Source organism: Abramis brama (genome assembly GCF_963993115.1).
Source record: "Abramis brama genome assembly, chromosome: 21".
Classification (NCBI taxonomy): Eukaryota; Metazoa; Chordata; class Actinopteri; order Cypriniformes; family Leuciscidae; genus Abramis; species Abramis brama.
Genome location: NC_139983.1, coordinates 23,797,623 through 23,819,960, shown reverse-complemented (window position 1 = coordinate 23,819,960; position 22,338 = coordinate 23,797,623). Strand labels below are relative to the sequence as shown.

Below are 22,338 nucleotides of genomic sequence, written 5' to 3'. Positions count from 1 at the left end.
GAGATGCACATATATTGCCAAAAAATGCACAATATATCTACAAATATTATTATTATTTTTTTTATCAGTATTTGTCCAATTTGGGTATATATTGGTCAATATTATGTACCTATTTAATTGTGCATGCTATTCCTATTTTTTCTAATTTATGTTAGGCGTTGCCATATGGCAACAATTAATTTCTACTCATTTCCTTATTATTCAGAAAAAAATACAATTTAATTAAAAGGGCAGGCCTTTAGGTAGCCAATGAAGTGCTGTTTTTAAGTCACATGACATTTGAATGTCCCTCTAAAACTCTCTTTCCCACTGTCACCCTCACACGGAAGACACCTGTTGAAGTACTCCAGAAATAGCTCTATTAACTTCATTTATAAACATCTCTTCTCAAATAAATTAGATTCTATTATTCAAAAATCAACCTTGTCTAACATAGTTTTACTGTAAAATTGAGAAAATATTAATGTTTCCATATGGCAACGCTGTACCACTATGGAAAAATAGGTATGTTTCCATATGGCAATGCTGTACCACAGTGGAATTGAAGTAATGTATTTCCCTAAAAATCATCACTTTACAGAAAAACTACTTTTTGGACCATTTTCAACGTTTCCCTAAGTAACCCCCCCCCAAAAAAAAAAAAATCCAAAAAGATTGAAGCTATTTCATGTAATATAAACATATTTGAAAAATATTTCATGGTTAGAACATAATGCTACCATAGAGGGTTAAGATTACCTTTGCTGTCATCTAATGCTCACTTGAAGTTAATCTTTAAAAACACAAATAATTTAATAACACTGATCACAAATCAATATCTATTTTACTTACTGTAAATGATATTGTTGTGATGCCTAAATTAACTTGTTGCATTTATTATGAATTTTTGTTTTTAATGTTTTATTTTAAATTATTTTAGACAAAATATATAGTATAAATATGGCCACTTAATGGCGTGAAAATAATTGTTGGCTAAGTGATATTGGCCAGAGTATTAATATTGGTGTATCCCTAATTGCAGCTGAGAAGAACTGAAATAATTAGAGGAACCCACTCTCCTAATCTTAAACCTGTTGTAAATTCTTTTCGTAAAAAAAATAAGTATTTCCTAAAAAATATATATGTGATTATCAACAGAGCTGTTCAAGTGCTATTTCATGATGACAATACCTGTAATGTTGATGGGAATGACATCAGTGGCCACCGACTGAGACTCTAGTCTCATTTTCTCCTCAGGAGTAGGCAAAGGTAGACAGTTGGTCCAGCTTCTCTGGATGTCCATGTCAGAGCCGTAATCCAGCAAAGGGGTCTGAGGCGGCATTGAGTACACCAGTTTTTCCTCTTCATTAGTTGAATCTGAAGCCTGAACACAACACAAACAGACTGATTTAGTGAGATTAGGATTCTGTGAATGATAGCCTAGCCAATGCCCAGTGACAGGTATTGTCTGATACTTAGTCATTTCTACTGTTAATTCAATTTAGTGCTTTCCAAAAAGAGCAGAGTAAAAAAGACTCTTGGAGTGCATTTCCCTCCAGGAACATTGGGTGACTGAAATATTTCTCTGAGCAATAAGCCCAAGAGAGCCCTGAATGGAGGAGAGCTGCTCTCTAAATTATTCATGCTAATTTGAGATCAGTGTTACAGTCAGTGTATTCAACCATAAGGTGTCTAGATACTTTTTTTTTTTTTTTTTTGCCAAAAACACATATTAGACATTCTTTTGTTCTGCTTTGCCTAAACAGTTCTTATAAATTTGCAAGATTGCTCGAGGGAAATACACGATCTAATTATGTATTAATTATGTCTAATTTGTGTAATTACCATACTCATTGTCTCTAAGTTGCTGAGGGGAAAAAAACGCTCACGGCGGGTGACTAGCACTAGTAGGTTGTGTATGGAGACGCTATGAGGACTTGTTAGGATCTGAAGCCAACCTTCACACAGCACAGTGCTACCACTGACTAGCAACTGCAGTGAGAGAGGTACCTTTCTTTTCCAAGATCTCAAATGACAGCAGAGAGAGAGGCAAGACTGTGATAGGCAGTCTAGGAATTTAAACCGCTTGATGAGAGGAAAGAAAATTTGAAAATAAAGGAACAAAAGTGAAGTGAGACAATACTTTTCTTTAGTATTACAGAATGTGGAACAAATACTTTCTAATTTGATCATTGATTGTAGTGGACACTGGACTACACTGCTAACATGCTCACAGCCACTAGGGGGCAGTGCAAAACAAGTCACCCAAATCATGTTAAGTATTTAGGAGAAAACCAGGGCTTTGTCTGTTTCATCATGGACATGTGAGCATATTTAGCTCTCATTATTCAATATAACAATAAACAACAATAACAACAAAAATTCTTTGAAATAAAAAGAGCTCTTGTTTTTATTCATGTCAACTCAGATTTGAAAACGAAGCCTGAATATCAGCTTGACCTATAATTAAAAGCCAACAGGATTTGGGTGATAATCTGGTGAAATCGATTATAAACTGCATTACATACTGCATATAACATAATGCAAAAATAGTTGTTTTTCTCAAGTAACAGCATACATGTGAATGCTAAGGTAAGGACAGTTTTCCAAATCTGTGTTAAGGTCAGGCTTACCTTCTTTTTCTTCTCTGTCTTCTCCTCATCCAGGTGCACACTTTCACAAAGGCTGGTTGCAGAGAAGGCAGGGCTTTGGGAGTAGCACTGGGAGCTGCGGAAGCCATCTTTCCTGAGCTTGTCGCACTCTGGAGAGGCAAGCGTATCCAATCATGAACAATTTGTTGTGGTAATGAGTATGCAGAGCTCATTTAACGCAGATCACAGGCCTATAGCGAGCATTTACACATCAGTTCATACCACATGGTTGTGCACAGGTTGCTTAAACAAATATTTTATTAATCAAAGTGGCTATAAAATCAAAACTTTATTTCCTTAAAACAAAATCACCCTGTAGGGACAGGAACTAAATGAATCAACAAAAAAGAAATGTAAAAAGTATTTCTTCAGAAAAAAATAACTGCAGTACTTATGTTCTCCAGTTGGAAGGAAGAAACAGCTGGCTACACATCAACAGAATTTAAATAAATAAAACACGTTTTTTTGAGAGCAAATAAGAATGATTAAAGTACTTTTAGCCAGCATAGAATGCATCCCGATAAGGACACTGCAATGACGACATTTTTAGTTTCACAAAGGCTGATGAGTCTTCTATCACACTCAGCATATTACTAAACCACTGCAGAGCCACAGTGTCCTTTTGCCCTCGGTGCAGAGAGAGGGCAATTACAGACTGATAAGTGGGCTTATGCTCATAGATAGATAGATAGATAGATAGATATCAATAAGACCTTCAACCAAATAAGAGTAGTGTCAGTTTTTACTGCAGGAGGACTGAGAGTTTAACCTGAATATGTCAGATCTGACTGGCGGGTTATGAATGGCCTGAGAGCAGGGGGTCTTCACCTCCACCTAATGCCACTGACATATCCATTTATTTCAGCTGATCACCTTCTCTGGCACCTTCATAATGAGTGCCTGCTGAGAAACACTATGAACCATTCTCTCTCTCTCTCTCTCTCTCTCTCTCTCTCTCTCTCTCTCTCTCTCTCTCTCTCTCTCTCTCTCTCTTGTCTTTTTGCAGAGCTCAGTGTAATCACCTAATCCTTCCTGCATTAGCTCATGAAAGACACGACACGTCATCCGGTGTAGTTTGCAGTATGCCCAAAATACACAATATCTCAGTGTCTTATAATCTATAATATGTAAGCACAGGAAAGCATTTCACTGAAGAGAGGAAAAAAAAATAAAAATTTCATGGCAAACTAATTTTAGTTACTACATGCTGTAAATAAATATGAATTCAATGTAAATGTCTATGTTAAACATAAAAACATATATGTGGCGGTATGTGGCACTGACCAGGTGATTATACTGTTCAGGAACACAAAGCTGTAATGTCAGCAAGCTTACAAACAACATATAATGCAATTAGGAACAGCTTGGCCTACATTCTAAAAGTATATTAATATATGTCTTACACATACTGTATACTGGACCGAGGCATTTAGATTACTCATTTAAATTACATGAATTTTTAAAGCACAGTGAATCATCACCAAACCCAGTAATAAGCTTTGTGTTTCTCATCCTGAACACTGTCAGAAGCACATTATTATAGTATACAAGTGTGTTGGTTTGTTTTAGGAGGCTTATAATATTACTTTAATCAGTTAAACTCCCTTGGAGTCAACAACAATAATTATCTGTGCATTTTGAACTGTGATTAGTGAGCAGAGGCTAGTGCAGGTTAACATGTTAGTAGCTCAAAGAGCGAGAGACAGCACGTGTGAGGGATGTCGTCTTAATCCTTTAACTAAGAGGACTTGACTTGTGCTCGCAGCTTCGTCTGTCATCTAAGAAGGTGTTAAATTAGATCAGCAAAAAAGGAAAATTCTGTTGTTCCGATTTAACTCGTATGACTAACTTTCTTCTGTTTTATGGAAACGAGCACCATAGACAATTAGCGAAACATCTCATTTTGTGCTGATCTTCATTGGAAGGAAAAAGGTTATATAGGTTAGGTGACATGATGGTGAAAATATCAATGGATGAAAGTTACTGATTTTCGCAGGGTTACCAATCAGTTTCCAAATAGATTATTGTACAGCTGCAGTAGCTGAGTTGACTCTTTATTGTCACACTGGGATTCAGAGAGTAAGAGGAAAATCATTCAAAAGCTGTGATGTGGGTGGTCAATGAATGTAAATTAGATACAAATATATATATAATTCACAATTATAACAAATGCAAGGACAACAGCCATGACCCTTGCCAAAACTCCCTGGGAAAAGAGGGAAAACAGACATTTGGTGTGCCACCTGCTGCCCCCGCTGGGGCCAAGACAGCTCACAAACACACACTGGAACATTAGCATTCCAGAACACCTCAGAGGACTAGGTATTTAGGCAACAACAAGGTCAAATGAAGGAAATTAAGAAGAGTCATGAAAGTAAAATGTATCTGATTTCCAGATACAAAAGGAAGTGATGTTGATGTCACTAAAGGATAATATACCAAAGTGCAGCAGAAGGTCAAATGATGATGACATATGCCATTAGGCTCTACAGGAAAATCCCTGTGGGGAGTTTATTGATCCAAAGTAACATAAACCAAAAACAAGACAAAGATATAAAACCAGGAAGTTTCAGAAACAACATGAAACATAATTCACAATCCATCCTATGATCCAATCAAATCCCAAAGGAAGAAATCAAATCCTTCCCTACATTTTTCTCATTCCAGAAGCTGTTTCACTTGGATATATGTCACAATAGGGAAGAAAAGACTATGGCAACTTCTTTAAAATTAGTAATAGTTAGGTAAGAACTTTCTGCACAGTGTGTTATCTTCATTATAAGCAATGTTCTGTAACAGAAGGGCATTTTGCATTTGCTGATTATATGGAGCAATTATGAATCTTCTATGGGATTTCTATTTAAATAACTAATCATGTTAGTGTTCAGCAGAATATTATAAGTGTGTTTTACATTTGAAAAGTACTGTGGTTTTTGTCTCTGACCTCTGAGGACTGTTTTCAGGTTGACTTTGGCCTGGCGGTGAAGGTCTTCGACACAGGCTGGTCTGGACCCTGGCAGGAAGACATTCTCCTGTTGGTGCCAGGGGGCTGTGTAGTGCACCGACCACTTGCTCTCCTCATCGAGACTGGACACCGCTAGAAGGAAAAGAAACAAGGACACATTCAAATTTGAAATGTTTAAAGGAAAAAGGTCAGTTGTTTGTGTAAAATACCTATTTTGGATTATATGAAATCTTTAGATATGAAAAGATTTACAGTGTTTTTCTCCTAAATAACTGATGGCAGACAATAGATTAAAGCAGACTATGCGTTTAATGACCAGCTTTGACCAGAATGAACTTCCATGATGGTCCAGATTGGTTTATGCTGGCTAGTGCTGGTTTACCATGACCAGCAAGGTCTTTGTGGTGAAGCTACAGTAGTTGACCATAGTTAAGATAGTTAAGATGCCTGTTGGGGACACAACACATATTTGTTTTAACTCTAATCAACTCAGATGTCAGCAGAAGGAGATGCAATTCAGACAGAAAGAAAAACAGCCACTGGGCACATGATAGATTTGGGAGCTTAAGTCATGTGCTCATTCTTAGGCTCCCTCAGAGAGAACACATGAAAAACTGCACGAGGGGCCGGGCCAATCAAACACTTCTGCACCACTGCGTCTAAAGACACTGGAGACATACTTGTCTCTGGCTGGTACCTTGACAACCCAGATTAAACGATCAATTATCCCAAGTGCTTCTGGGTAAGATTAACCAGGTCAGCCTTATCAATGCATTTCTTTCCATACAAAAAAAAGTATGCCAGTGATTATAGATTATTCACAATCAGTTTCCTCGAGTGCAAGAGGTCATGCGAGACTACTAGGTCATGAGCTCAAAATACATGGAGGTAGATTTCACTAGTCCACCAAAAAGTCAATGGCTCTGTTGGAAAATACCCTAAGGCTAATTCAAATGTGTAAATACAGTACAGTATTAGTGTAATCTTAACTGTACAGTTTTTACAGTAATATAATTCATAATAATAATTCAAGTCAAGTCACCTTTATTTATATAGCGCTAAATAGAATACAGATTGTTTCAAAGCAGCTTTACAGTGATAACAGGAAAATTCATTTTGGCTGTACAGCAACTCTAAACGAAAATAGTGTCATTGTTCAGCTGAAGTCATAATATGGATATTATAATCCTATATAATTTAATTGAACTTTATCTCTCTAAATTGAATTATAAGACTCTGCATCATTTGGTGAACACTAAAGAATATATTTTTTAAAAAAATGAACAAAACAGGGCATCAGAGCTTTACATCACCAATAAAAATCATTCAAAGTTGCAGAACAAGGTCATTATAAAGAGACTGATGCCCCACTATAAAAAGAACCTCACAAGCAAATGTAGCACAGCGCTCTGAATCAGATGCATGCAAGCACACAGCAGCACTGATGAATAACCCCACACCCAAAACTACTTCAGTCTACTTGACCTTGAGCTGCACGAGTGATAAGAGAAACCCAAAACATGATTTGAGGAGCTTACCCTTCTTTTTGAAGTACTTAATGACAGATTTAAGAGTAGTCCCGATGAACACCATTGTGACGGGCGATCGATCCCCTGAGAGATACGTGTATAAGGATGTATTAGTCCACCATTGGCGTGAGTGAGTGTGAAGAGAAAGAGAAAGGAGGGAAAAACGGCACTACCCATACGACACTCTCTCTTTACTCATTTTACGCTGACTGGCACAGCATGCAACACTCCCCCTCCTCTTCTATCTCTCTCATTCTCTATCACTCTCTCTCACACACATTTGCCCACCCTAGAGGATATTCAGTTGCTGTTTGAGTCATTCTCTCTCTCTCTTCGTCCGGCTATCAATTGTGAGTCTCCCCTCCCCTCCTTGTGTCTCTAGCTATAGTGCATGTCTCTCTGTCGCATTGCATAGGTTTAAGGCTCTCTCACCTTGCTTTGCTGTGGAGGTATATAACCAACTTGGATCCATGCCATACACTATGGATCACTGACTATTGTGTTTCTCTACACCGCTGCAGCGCCTGCCACTCCTCCTTTTGCTCTGTCCTTTTTTTCTTTTGAGCTGGGGGGCCCAGGACGAGTTTGAAAAGGATCCTAGTGCATTCAGCAGAGATTAAGGTGGTGGTTACCCACCCAGCTCCATTTTAGGGGCTCACTGCTGCAGTATTTCATTAGTTTTGAAGCAAGTGTAATTTCTTTCTCTCTCTGGCTATCCTTTTTTTGAATGGCCACTCAGCATTTTCACACGTGAGGTTGGTCTGAACTACATATAGATCCAGTTAACATGACTCACAGCTGTGGGTTTTCGATATCTATGACATCGTCATGAATCTTTGGGGCAGAGAAATCGCATACTCTCTTGAGTAGGTACTTTTTTCTGAATAATTACTTCACGAATGCTAAAGTATGTTCTATATAGTATGAATGTAATCCGGATGCACTACATTCGCAATGGTGTCATTATCATGTGACCTTCCAGCGTCAGTTGCATCGCTTCACCTCCATTGATAAATCCTTTCCTGTGGCCTCATGGGATAGTAGTGTCCATCATATGCACACCTCTGAATCTCGGTGAAAGAATTAGGTCATCCGGGTACTTTACCTATACTCTTTTATGAGTACTGTGAATTTGGACATACTTATTTTGTCACATACTGTTTTTCGCCCACACTGTAAAACATTTTTTTTATGATTTGTTATCACAACGTTTTATCTTTTGTCAAATCAACTTAGATAATTAATGTGGTTCAGATAACATATTTTGAGTGTCTATTTATTAAACCAATCTCCTTCGTTGTATTAACTTGAATTTTTAACTTCAATGAACTCAAAATTTTAAGGCAACCAGGTAACTTTTTTTTGTTTTTTTGTTTTTTTTACAGTGTACCATATATAGTGGGGAAGTATGCTATTTCGGATGCAGCCATAGTAAGTAGTATTCAGACCTTCAAGTTTGGTTTCTTGTGCAAAGGAGATTTTGACCTCATATGTACCAATCCTGGTGCCAATCAGTGATGCTGTAAATTACAACCCTCTGTTCACCATAGCACACTAAGATGACACACAGATGGCCATGATGCATTGACACTGATCCAACTTACCCACCATTATATAGAGCATGACGACCACTCTGTAGCACAGCAAATGTCTGTCTCGGTTTTTATGCACTTTATGGATAAGAATTGAGTACATAAATCTGAAGCATTCTGTAACAGTTTGTAAGAGTGATTTTCAGTGGTGGAATGTAACGAAGTACAAATACTTCGTTACTTTACTTAAGTACATTTTTCACGTATCTGTACTATACTTAAGTAGAATCAGTAGTGCATACTTTTGACTTTTACTTCGTTACTTTTTGCAGCAATTATTATACTTTCTACTCCACTACATTTCTACAACATTTCGTTACATTTTCGTTACATTTTATGATCAGTTTTTCCCCTGCCAAAACAGAGATTGAAAAAAATCTCCATGTTTTCGGTGCTGCGTTGGTGGCGCTGCCAGTAAAGCACATAAAAGCTGTCACAAAGAACCGGCAAAAGTAATGAATATGTCAAATATAGCAAGGAGACATTTTAATTGATTATTAATAAACAAGTGTTTTCTGTGTCGGCTGCAAAGATGAAGTTGGCGATAGGCTACTGATACGCGATCTTCGCAGTAGTGAACGCGCCAGAGAGAAATGCACATTTCATACGGATTACTAGCCTACATAAGCAGAGAGCAGTCTGTTTTCTTTCGTTTTGAATTTTTCTGTTTAAAAGTACACATTTAAAGCTGTCTAAAGATATATTTATCAGGTCTGTGAGGCAAGTAGGTTACCTTATAGCCTACGCTGAGTTTCGGTTCATTTATGAGACGCGCTTCAGTTTACACGCCGGCGCCTACGTGTCGTGATTATCTATTTTCTACTATATTTACTTCTTATTTATTAAATCCTGGCAATTGGTTGACGAAACATTGATTAAAATTAAGATATAATTAATACAAAACGAAATTCACTTTAAAAAAGGCTTTGTGCTTTCTGTTTGAGGTTTCTGTGAAAGTTTTAAAGCAGTCTTTTAGTGCCGCTTTCAGAGCGGTCACGTCTGTAACATTGTTTTTTCCTCATAAATGGGAACACGAAAAATAAAATAAAATGAATATTTTATGTTCTGTGGAGAGCCAACCCTTCTTCATCCGGTGGGTAGCCTATTAGTTTTGGTTTGCGCAGTGTAATTCACAGAATTACTAAAAAATATTTTGCTACCTAAAAGTTAAAGATTTTTTGTGTCCCGTAACGCATGTGTAGCCTAGGCTATTTCCCTCATATTAAATATAAAACGCATACTGATATTTTTCAATATGTATTAAATGCTTTTTCTGAGAATTTGTATTTCAAGTTTTTACTGCAAATGTCCCGTTTATAATGCTGGAATTGCCCAATATTAAATAATTTATCCTCAACTAGTTTTGTGGTGTAGGTCTACATATTGTATAATGTTAACTTCAAAAAAGGGGTGTGTCGCGATTCTGCCTTCTCACACCGCAACACAGGTTCGTAGATCTGAGTGTAGCGATTTCGGATTCATATAGCATATTGGTACAGCCCTAATTATTAGAATATAGACATTAAGAGAATAAATTGTTATGCAAGTACTTTTACTTTTAATACTTAAAGTACATTTAAAATCAGGTACTTTTTACTTTTTACTTAAGTAGGGTTTTCATTGTGGTACTTCTACTTTTACTAAAGTAAATATGTCTCTGGTTATTTGTACTTTTACTTAAGTACTGAGATTCAGTACTTCCTCCACCACTGGTGATTTTACAGCAGTGGTAAAACATTTAATTGCCCACTTAGCTAATAAACAGATGTGGTAGTTACCACTAATGTCAAATTCAAATCTACTGAAAGCCTTGTCAATAGATAATAAACCATTTTTAATTCCAGGCGAATTGTCGAGTAAATATTGTGCGAAATGTATTTTAAAATAGCAGCAATTTTTGTACTTTTCATCTTCAGCATTATAATGCTGTAATGCAAATTTAATGATTATCTCGACAGTTACTAGTTCTGTAACAATTCCATGAATGATTCTTATAATACTTTTGAAAATAAATAAATAAAACAATTCTTGCAAATGGTGTGTTTAAAGTCACAATTAAACAGAAGTAGTGACCGGTCTTTTTTCTGTATTATGAAATACATCTGACTTAAACAGATCATTGGTTGTTAACTGCATGAAGGCAGAACAGCTGAATGTGAGCTCGCAGTGGATTGAAAGAAAGGGGTAGGTTTCAGTTTATCTGGAAGGTATTTTTTTAAATGCACCGACAAATTGTTCTCAATAAGACATTACTTGCATTTAGAAATGAATTTTCATTTCGTTCTGATTTTAACAGACATTTTAATAACCTTTCACAGTATTTTAAAGGCAGCAGGTCTTAGGTCTTAACTGCATATTAAACAGTACAAAATAATAATGAAAAAATGTGGTAAAATATTTTATTTAAAAAATAGCCATTTTTAACTACTGTACATGCAAACAAACTAAGTCTTAAACAGAAAGCTGTACGTTGTACATGTTGGATTGACAAAAAAAAAAGAATTAAAAAAAAAGAACTGGCCATCAGTTAAGACTTATTTATTTGGGAATCAGACTATTATGGTAATGCTGAATGTAATACACTGTAGTACAGTAGTGGAGTTGCGGTACCATTGAATAGTAGAACAGGATCAGGTTCCCTGCACTAGTAGTAACTGATTCTAGAGCTGCTTTGCTTGTCTTTTTCATAGTTAATGTTGTGTATTCCGTTGGCTCACCCTGCCTCAGCTAAAGGGCACACTCATAATGAGATTGGGGAACAGCCCCCTAAAATGCTAAAAAACGTTATGCCTGACTGATCCTATTGTGTTTAATGGTTTCCAGCACTACCAGTCCTGAAACACACAAACTTATATACACCCACATAAACTATAGCACTTCTCCTTCCCATGGCCCAGACAAGACATTAACTAAAGAAGACAAACCTCTCCATGTAAAGCAGCTGGAGGGCCAAAAGAAATGCCCATTACACACTAGCCTGAAAAGATCAACAACAGCTAAACTAATATACCCCTATGTAATGGAATTTTTGTTTTTCACTCACCACATTCCCAAAGAACATATGGAAAATTGCATACAGAAAACAATATAGTCATATATACAAATATAGTCCAGTTGGGATTTTAATGCTCCATTTGTGCTGATACAATAGAAATGAATAGGACCATAATGAGACAGAATGAGGATTCTAAACAAAACTCCAGCAGTGTGTGGACTCCCTCAAAGACATCTCAGCTATTGTGTGTCGCTGTGTGAAAATGCCAGACAGACGGAAAAACGTAATATACTACAAAAGACAGGAAGGAAACAGACGAAAGCACTTGAACTTTAACGAGGAATGGGTTTGTATACAGGCTTTGCCTTGTATGTATAATGTATATAGGTACAAAATCTAGTTCAAATGTGCAAGGGCATTATGCACCTGTAACACTGTGAAAGTTATATTTTTGTCCAATATATCTGTTATCTGTTTCAAAATATAAATGTACATATTGGTGCATCCCTATTTAAAATCCATTTGCCGCATGATGCTTTTAGAGATCAGCAGTGCAAGATCCTCAGTATTTGCTATAACTATTAAATCTTGAATCAGAATCTTCCCTGATTAAACAGCCTTAACAAATGCAAATAAATATTCCCCGCAATCACTCTCATATTCATGTATTCATGAGACAGATAATAGTTGTTGAAAAGGTTAGTCTGTTCTATCGCCTTTAATCAAAGCAGCTATCACACCGACTACGTTCCCTTCATAGTGAACAAAAACATGTCTGATTAGAGCGAATCCAGAAACGAGTCCCCTAGCAACAGTAGAGGAAAAAGATACTTCAGTGATTAAGCGAGTCACGTGAGTGCCCACACCTGCACAACAGCCCTTATCATTCGTCCTGCACGCTACGGTCCACACAATGGACCCACTCAGTCCAGTGTCTGCAGTCACCAGGTTAACAGCCTCTGCCCACATTTCACTGCTAAAAACAAGCATGAAGGACAATTAGACAGAATTGAAGTGAGTATGTGTGCATTGATCACAATGTAAAAATGTTACTCATAAAAATGCTGATGCTTCACGAAATTAACATGTTTTATGAATCAGCAATCACTGCATGATGTCATCTAGTGTCATGTTACAAGGTACAGATGGTCATATAATAGAAAACAATATACCATAATTATCACTGTTCATGAGCAATTGCTGACACAGACAAGCGGACATGAATGATGACTCAAATCATGAGGAGATGTGTAATATTACTTTTCTACGTTTTTCATCTAGTGGACGAAAAAAGAAAAATCATAGCCGTAGATTTGAAGGGAGATTTGAAGAAAGACTGTAGAAAAAGAGATAGCTGAAAGAAAATAAACAAAAAAACTAAGTAAGAAAAGTGTTTGTAGGGACAAAAATAGCATACAAAGTTGTAGGCGGGCCCTTGTAACTTGAGCAAGTAAGAAACCACTTAGCTGAACACCCTAGCATCTATCAATGTTCTTGCAATCACCCAGTGCACCCTAGTAACTGTGTAGCAACGATCTGAAAAACACTGAGAACACCTTAGCAGCTGCATAGAAATATTGTGCTAATAGAGTTTATTTTACAGTTTAAGTGAAAAAACTTTTTTTCCTCAGAAAGGCTGTTACATTTAAATGTAGTTTTGCCTCTAAACGACAAAATAGCTGATATATTTGCATGGCCAAACATTTGCTACATTACCTCATAAACATCAAGCAGTAAGGCTAATGGACTACATTACTTGGTGGAAGAACTGATTATAATGATTATCATCATTAATACATTCCATTTATCATATTGCTCCTGCCACCATTTTATGAAAACAATAAGCTACTTGAGGCAATGTAACACAGCCTCTCTCAACTTAATGCTTTATTTATGGGTGAGTGACTATTTATGATCTAAATACTCAATAATATTATTGACTGACATTCATGATAATTACAAAGTACACATGGCAACAAAATCAAAACAATAAAAAGATTGTATGGTAAAACAGAGTAAACAAAATAAACAGATATGCAAGAGAATCCGAGTCTGACTGCAAGTCTTTCTCTGGTTATTACACACATAAAAGCCTACGTGCCTGACTCTGACATGACCTGGTTATGGTTGCTTGGGTAGCTGTGTGTGAATTTGGTGATACAATCCATCAAGGGCTTACAAGAGCACTACATCTAGTCTAGATTCTAAATCAACAAGACCCACACACAATTTGCTTGAGTGGGGCATGTGAAGAGGAACTGCTGATTTTACAAGGGCACTTGATGTGTAAATGCTTCTTTCCATGTTTCTATGGAAAGCAAAAGCAATACATGAACTGACTTGCAAGTCAAGCTTCAAAAATGTTCCTGTGCTGATTAAAGACAATGTAAAGGTATGTCATCTACTGAACTAAGCAAAGATGGCTTCTGTGATCATTTGATAGCAAGAAGGTCACCTCACTGCAGAGCCACAGGTTCACCTCTAGCTGTAAGTGTGATCAGCACACTGGCTCAGAACGTAAAGAAACTCTTAGCTCAGCACAAAGCAAACCAGCCCCAATAAAAGCCTAACTACACACACAACATGCTCATAAAACACCATCATCTGTATTCAAGCAAGACGGACCAATCATTCTCTCACAATACAAAAACATTAAGTTGCATTATTAAGGATGCACTTTATACTGCATCTGATCGGATTTTATTTTTAACTTGATTTTTACATTGTCCGAGGAAAATGTGAGTGGTGCTTACCTGTGAAAAACTTTATAAAAAACAACATGATTTTTGTGTGTTCTCATGTGACGTCTAGGGTATTCTGGGTGATTTTTATGATGTTACTATATGATTTCTTCATATGAACCCCCTAATCAGTGTAAAGGAAATGCATGGAGGCAAAAAGGAGTAATAACTTGGAGTAATTTCATCAAAGCAAAATTTAACTACTGCAAATATATATAGTCAAATCGATTATATTAATGAATCGATTTGACAGCACTAATATATATATATATATATATATATATATATATATATATATACATACATACACACACACACACAAAATATTTACACATGTATTATAAACATATTATTGACAACATGGATATATACAAACATGAATAGAATATACATGTGTTTAGACTGACAATGATCTTTCTTTATGGATCACCCAAATTATTGTGGTGAACAATACAGTATTTCTCTCCTTTAGAGAACAGAAGAACAGACATTCAGATTTCTTAGTGAGGAGCATTAAAATATTATAAAAGTCAGACCCAGACACTGGCCTGATAAATAATACAGCAGTTAGCCACTCTGCTCACTCTGTCTGCTCAGACATATGTGGCATATTGATCTGTAACATGACTGCCCCAGCATCGGCTACAAAGTGTGCCAATATCTGTGTCAGAAAACTGGGCCAGCTCCAGCACAATGAGAAATGTGATCCCCTATAGCACATCAGCAGAGACTACTGAGCCCATATTGGGATTTCGGATGGTATTTTTACTTCCTGGCATAAAGAAACCATTCTCTGCTGTACTCATGGTGATTCATGTTATTATAAATTTTTTTATGAATAGCTGTATTTATTACATAAATCTGTCCATCAGAGTTTTGTAGTGGCCATTTTTTATGAGCCATATTGGCAAGTCAAAATCAAAATCTGTGGACACTGCATGTGCAGACATGAGAGACAACTTGGACTTATTCCCAAACATCCCAGACTTATCAACGTTTTGATCTTAGATGTTTTGCATTTGAAGTCATTTTATAGAAATTATACATTCCTGATAAATTCCTCAGTGACACACTTCTCAATTAGGCTTCAAACAAACTATTTGGCTTGACTAATCACTGGTTTGTCTAGACAGAGCAGCCAATCAGAGACTGCCATAAGCTACAGCCAATCAGAGTGACTGATTGGCTGATTTAAATCAATTTGATTTGATTGATTGGCTTTATGATGAAATAAAAATCAAGCAAAACCACACACACAGTTTTCCATGTTTTATGGGGACTTCCCAAAGACGTAATGGTTTTTATAATGTAGAAACTGTATATTATATCCCCTTACACTAACCCTATTCAATCATCATAGGGTCATGTGATACTGAAGACTGGAATAATGACTGCTGAAAGTTTTTTTGTTTTTTTTTATCTTACTGACCACCAACTTTTGGACGGTAGTGTAAATTAATTATTATTATTTTATTTTGTTTAGCTTGACAGCCTAAGTGTCTATTTACTTTCATTGTATGGAAGACAGCAATCTGCAGAAATTCTCGATTTGTGTTCCACAGTAAAAAAAAAAAATAAATACATGTTCGTCACAACATGAGGGCGAGGGTGAACATTTTTATTTTTGGGTGAACTGAGGTCCTAATCCTTTCTGATTACTTAAGGAAAAAATAATTAACATTCAAATTGAAAATAAATAATGACACTGAATAGTAGAAGAAGCAATGTAAAAGAATGGTGCCATCTTGTGGCACAACATAGTATCTCAGCCTTTAATGGACTAACAATGGAGAATAGAGGAGGGAAGGGAGGGGCTCTTGGGAACACGATGATGACAAAAACATAACACTAGGAAGTAAAGTTCACTGTGCTGTTGTATTGACATTCATGGAGAAAGAGGTGTGCGTGATTGTGTGTGCGAGTCATGTACGTGCTTCCCTGAGCAGCTGTGTGTAGCACAAAGCCTATTTGAAAGTAATTACCTTAATTAGACCGCATTAGAAGTGTTTACCACACCGTATGGACTGTAGGCCACCTCGCTAAATAAGTGCGTGCTAGACTAGTACGTGTCTGAAGAGAAGCTGAATCCAACAAAGCATTTTAAAACAAATGGATGCCTCAACACAAGTACAAACCATCATTATAATACAAGGACATTTGATTTGATAATAAATATAGTCAGTATTTACAGTCATATTTTTGCTTTAATAACAGTAGTGCCTGAACTTTGTGAACTTCACAAGTTTGTGTAATACCTGATCATTGTCTCCAGCATGATTTGAGAATTATTCAAAGAGCATCAAGAACTGAATTTTGATTGGAGTGGACTGTAGGTCTCATATGGGTTTTCAGAGACATCTGTCTCCACATCTGATGTAAGGAGCAGCTTGCCTGGTGGATTGGATGATATTTTAACACAGTCCAAAGAAATCAGCTATGTTGTCTGCCAAGAACCTGAGGCTTAGTCCACATTACACACTTTGGCCCAAACCAAAACTCTGCTCTAAACAAGCCTCTGGATTAATATTACATGCAATATGTACACATATTTAGTTCTGGATAAGTCTTTTAAGTAACTGGGTTTAATCTGAGCGAATTGGCCCACTGATAAAACTAGCTTCTGGGAAATCAGACAACATGTTACGGCTGCAGAAGTACAGTGTGTATTTAGTTTGTAATTACAGTAAGATGTATTTCTGTACAGGGTAAATGCAGATTGCAAATGTATCAAAGAGTCACAAATTTTAAGTAAATTGTTCATCTGTAAATTCTATCATCGGTTTACTCGCTCATGTCAAAACTTCAAAATATCTTTTTAATCCAATTACAATGAATGATGACAGGAGCTTTCAATCTTCAAAAGGACACAAAAGCATAATAAAATTGGTATATATGACTTGTGAACTATGTTCCAACAAAAACTGTGTGAAAAACAGACAAACAATTATGTTGTTAATCACTGAAAAACTTCATGAGATTCAGTGTTGTTATTGTTAACTAAAACTATTACAATTTAATTTTGTTAATACTGAATGCTGAAATAACATTTAAATATTAGATGAAAAACTGTAATTGTTGGCATGGCAGCTAATAAATTAAGTTAAAGCTGAGGCACTAAAATTACTATAAACAACAACAACAACACTAATAAAACGTACAAAAGCACATATCAAAATTACTAAAACTTGATGAATATTGAAATTTATATCAAAAATCTATAAAGAAAAGCTAATTCAAAATAAATACTATAATAATATATAAATCATACTAAAATATCACTGGCCTGATTCATGAAAGAATCATTCTTTTGAGTCAGACCATTTTGACTTTTCTGGTGCTTTTGACATTGCAGTCATATGGAAAACAAGTGTCAGTGTATATTCTCCAACATCTTTCCGTTTGTATTCCTCTGAAGAAAGAAGTCGTATAGGTTTGTAATGACATGAGGGTGAGTAAATGATGACCAATTTGCAGTTTAAAGGGAAATATCCCTTTAAACTCAAGACAGCTAAAAAACAACTTAAATTGAAGAACTTTCTCTTTGAACATTCCTGTATTCTCCTCAGAAGATTATCTACAAACCTCTCTTTAGTTCAGTAACACTTGCTGCTATTGTGTATCCCAGCACTAGTCTTGTCATGGCATGCCTCATACCAGACTTCAGACACCAATCTTCAAACTGGCCAGCACATTAAACTATACTTTAATCACTGCACTTCAACTATTCACCACCAAAAACCTGTCAAAACCCATCAGAGTTTCAAGGGTCTAGCTCTTAAGTTTTAACACCTGTAAATACCATCAGCCATTCTTTGTTATGCCAACAGAAATTATAAAGTGAGAGAATTAATCATTGAGCACCAGCTTTTGCATTTAAGCTGCAAAACAAATGCTCTTCTGACGAACAAAAGCAAACTAGATTTTAAGTGCTACCTCTCAAGTCGTTGCGCGGCGGGCTGAAGGTGTAGTTGGGCTGGCCCTGCAGTGTGGCGCTCTTTCGAGCCGGTGGTCCTGCCCAGGGTTTAGGCGCCCATAGGGCGTCCTGCTGTTGGTGAATTTTGGAGGTGAGGAGTCTGCGGCGAAGGCTGCCCTCCGTCTTGGGCTGGAGGTTCAGTTTGCGAGTATATAGAGGAAGAAGTTCATCTTCGTCCTCATAGTAGGTCCTATTCCAGCATTTCCCAGCTGGTTCGGTGGAGAGACAGTCTACGTATGCAATCATCCTTTGCTTCACAAAAGTATCTCAACTCAAGTCCAGTTTGGGACGTTCAACCACAGGTTCCCACATCCATCCTTTCAGACAACTAGGTGTCCGGAGAAACCTCTACAAATATTAAGTCTCCAAAAGTCACTAATCATGCCAGAGTTGGAAAATATCTGTAAGAATAAATCTGAGTTCTCCATAAACTAAAGGATCAAAGGTTCGTCACAAGAATCGGAGAAAACGCGTCTAGTGTTTTGTGGTCCTCTCACTAACTACCTAAAGAATTAGACTGAGGGAATACTTCACTTCTCAAGTTAGCTTGCCTTGTCTAATCTGTAAACCAGGATTATCCCTTCACATCAAGTGCTGCTGAAGGCAGGCTTTGCACTACATATGGTCACCTGGGAGAAGGTGGTACAACTCAAAACATTCACTTTAAAGTCCCCATTTTTGGCTTTTAGTATGAATATGTTAGCCTTAATGTTATCTGTAAGCTAGTGTGCTCTAAAACGATGACAAAATTCACATTTATAAGATATAAGCATTCAAAACTTGCAGTCTTTCACTTCCGCCAATATGGATAGTTGATTTTGATGACATCACTCAGCAATTCTCATCAGATTTTCTGTCCAAACAAAAGCTCTCTTGAATCTAAAGCGTCCCGCACCCTACATTATAAATAGACGCTGAAACTGTGGCTAAAATCAGTCACTTGTTCACACATTTACTATTTTCTACATGGTGAATGGCATATAGTGCACTATATAGGGGATAGGGAATGATTTAGACAGTGTAAATATGCTTTCCATTGAGGCGAATGAAGTCTGGTTTTGTGTTAGTGTCACGCAAACCGCCGTGAAGTGTAGTGCACACAGTCTGCCGATCAGGAGACATGATAGCACCATATCGCGCATCATATGCACGAGTTGGCGCATACCAGAAAATTTATCCAGTTGAATTCTGCACAGAATCCTATATTTTAAAGCGATATCGAGGAGATCAGGAGGAGAAACGGTTAGAAATTAGTAGGAAACTGCGGCTTTACTGAGCTCAACAGCTCTGGCCGAGATGTGATATAAACAAAACAATAATTTATAGGTTCACTTCATTATGTAAGTTTTGTGTTCAGAATTAACTAAATTTAAATAATTAGTAAATACATCATTAATCCTTCTTCCAAATGTTTTTTTGTCTTACCCTGATTCACTATTATAAGCCTAAGTGTTTATATTTTAGAAACTGTGTACATACGTAACTCGTCGTATCTATAAATAGAGAAAATAGGTTCAATGTCACAACGAGCGAAAAAGATTGACATGGAGCACATTAAATCTCAAACCTCTGTGGAATCACCAGTTTTGAAAAACACAAAACAAAGGAAAGTCTGCTGGAAAAATAGAACACGGCAGTCACAGAGCTCGAAATAAAATGAGAATCAATGTTGGTATGGCTTTTCAGAGATGGTGAGAACTGAAGGATTTGAAATGCGTAAAAGTGACGTGGAGATGGCGTTTTTATTACTCAACAGGGGAGTAAGGTATGTTATTGACCAGATAAATTGCCATATGTATCTCTCTAACAGAGTTCATTGTAAAGCATCATCTATTGTGAAGGATAATATTCATCTGCAGTCATGGCACAGCCGAAGCACAACCAAAACAATGTTGTTCTGCAAAAATGCATGCATGTTTTTTTAACAGCTAGAGGGCCATAGTTTACATCGTGTTAGATAAGTTACATAGTGTACCTTTAAATTAATAAGGGGTAAGTTGTATTTCAAAACAACTTTAATTTTCAGCATATAAATGTAAGAAATCAGATTAAGTTTCAGATTAATAAATAAATAGCTAAAAATAATTAAAATAGCTAATAAATGATCAGCACCAGTCTTTCCTATCTTCTTAAAACCATCTGGAGTCACTTATACCGCTGTTTGAGTAGAAAACATGAGAATTATAGAGGGAGTGAAATACAGTATGACCAACTGATAGTCAGACAGAAAGGGTATTGTACTTGGTTATCTCTAGCAAATGCAACTGTCTAAGTCCAGATAATTTGTTGAGCCCCAGGATGGGTGAAAAATCTGGGGCTGGAAAATGATCCGTCACCCAAATAGATCAACAAAACACTCCTATATTGTATTTCAGCACTTTGAATGGACAAGCTGTATATAATATAATCATGCATATTATCGTGATGAGATCTGATTAAACTCCATCCGTGGTCTAGGCTAATCCAAACCCTTGAGCTCAATTCTTTGGATGACCGCCAAAGGCGAGAACTGGAGCAGATGAGAATTCCAGCAACCAGAATCTGTCATGCCAAGAGCTTAAACTTACATACAGTACAACCACCACACTGGCCCAAAGAGAGCTTTTCACAGAAACACTATCACATCCACATAAATGTAGGCTTATCGTTTAACATACCTGGCAGCAAATGTTGGATGAATGTCCATCCTGGGCTCTGTGTTAACCTAAATGAGTAACATGCACATTTCAATGAAGTTTACGTTGTGACATGCTCTTTTCTAAAGTATCTTTCCCAGAAACATTGTTTGTCACAAGAAGTAAAGTATGTGTTTGTGTGGTCATTGCTCACTGGTCTGCAAAGCATCTGGATCCACTTAATTGAATGAACAGTTATGCAGTTAAGCATTTGTGAAGATGCAATGCAAATTTGTTAAGCTTAGAGATATAGAGTTTCAGAAATCTAGCACTTTTTGTGACAGAAGAAATATGAAACGGCAGGTTTATTAATGTTTGTGTACATTATGAATAAGAGCGAGAATGAGGCAGCTAAACTATTTAGCAACACAGTAAAAAGTGACCAGTTGACTTAAAGGTACAGTATGTAAATTTTAGCGGCATCTAGTGGTGAGGTTGCGAATTGCAACCAACAGAAGTTACGGTGGCCGACAGGAAAAGATGACGTCGTCTGAGACAGCAGAGAGTAGCCAGTTAAGCAATAAGGTTTCTTTACAAAGATAAATTAAGAAATTAAGTTTACTTAATTAATCAGTAAAACATTATGTCATTGCGAAAATTATTGTTACTTGTTCATCATTGTGTCAGTGTTTTATTCGCTGACTTTAGCTAGCATCTATATAGTGACGAAACACGCTCTGTAGTAGTTTGTCCATTTAGGGCTACCGTGGAAACAAGGGGACCCGTGATAGAATGGCTCACAAAAACACAACGGTTCATTATATTAGGTCTTTATACACCCCTGAAAACATAGTTATGAATATTATATTCCATGTCTGTCAACAGATCCTCCTAAATATTACACAATGCACCTTTAACTTAAAAAAAAGTGCATGAGGAAACCCGTTGCCTTTAAAATATTTAAGTAAATAAACTTCATGTGTAATTGAAAAAATTAAGTTATGTTCCAATAATTTTAAGGCAACAGGTTTCCTCCCTTTTTTTAAGTTAAGTCAACTGATCACATTTTACAGTGAACCTTATATAATCCCACTTTCTTCCAAATTTCATTTTCCTTCTACAGAAGAAAGTAAACTTAGTACAGTATACATGACAATGATGTACTAAAAACAGAAACGTTTTTCCTTTACGTTTTTCACGTACAGATGACGACGTTGTCAAAACGAGCCCCGTTCACCCGGATGCTGCATTATGCAGGTCAGGCCAGTAGTTGGCGTTGTCATTTTGTAAAGAAACAC

General features: G+C 36.6%; 1 protein-coding gene across 8 annotated transcripts in view; it reads right to left on the bottom strand.

Moving 5' to 3' along the window:
- The window catches only part of nhsl1a (NHS-like 1a), a 50,062-nt gene that overhangs the window by 9,490 nt on the left and 18,234 nt on the right, over window positions 1-22,338 (bottom strand). For 2 of the 8 annotated variants that reach the window (XM_084096794.1, XM_084096795.1), the window contains exons 2-5: window positions 5,575-5,727; window positions 2,613-2,740; window positions 1,990-2,064; window positions 1,171-1,363 (exon numbers count right to left, since the gene is read on the bottom strand). In XM_084096794.1, the coding sequence (XP_083952920.1) occupies window positions 1,171-1,363; window positions 1,990-2,064; window positions 2,613-2,740; window positions 5,575-5,727 (549 nt within the window). Of the gene's footprint in view, window positions 1-1,170; window positions 1,364-1,989; window positions 2,065-2,612; window positions 2,741-5,574; window positions 5,728-18,385; window positions 18,945-22,338 lie in introns of those variants that run through there. The other 6 variants (XM_084096793.1, XM_084096796.1, XM_084096797.1 and 3 more) reach the window with 5 other exon arrangements.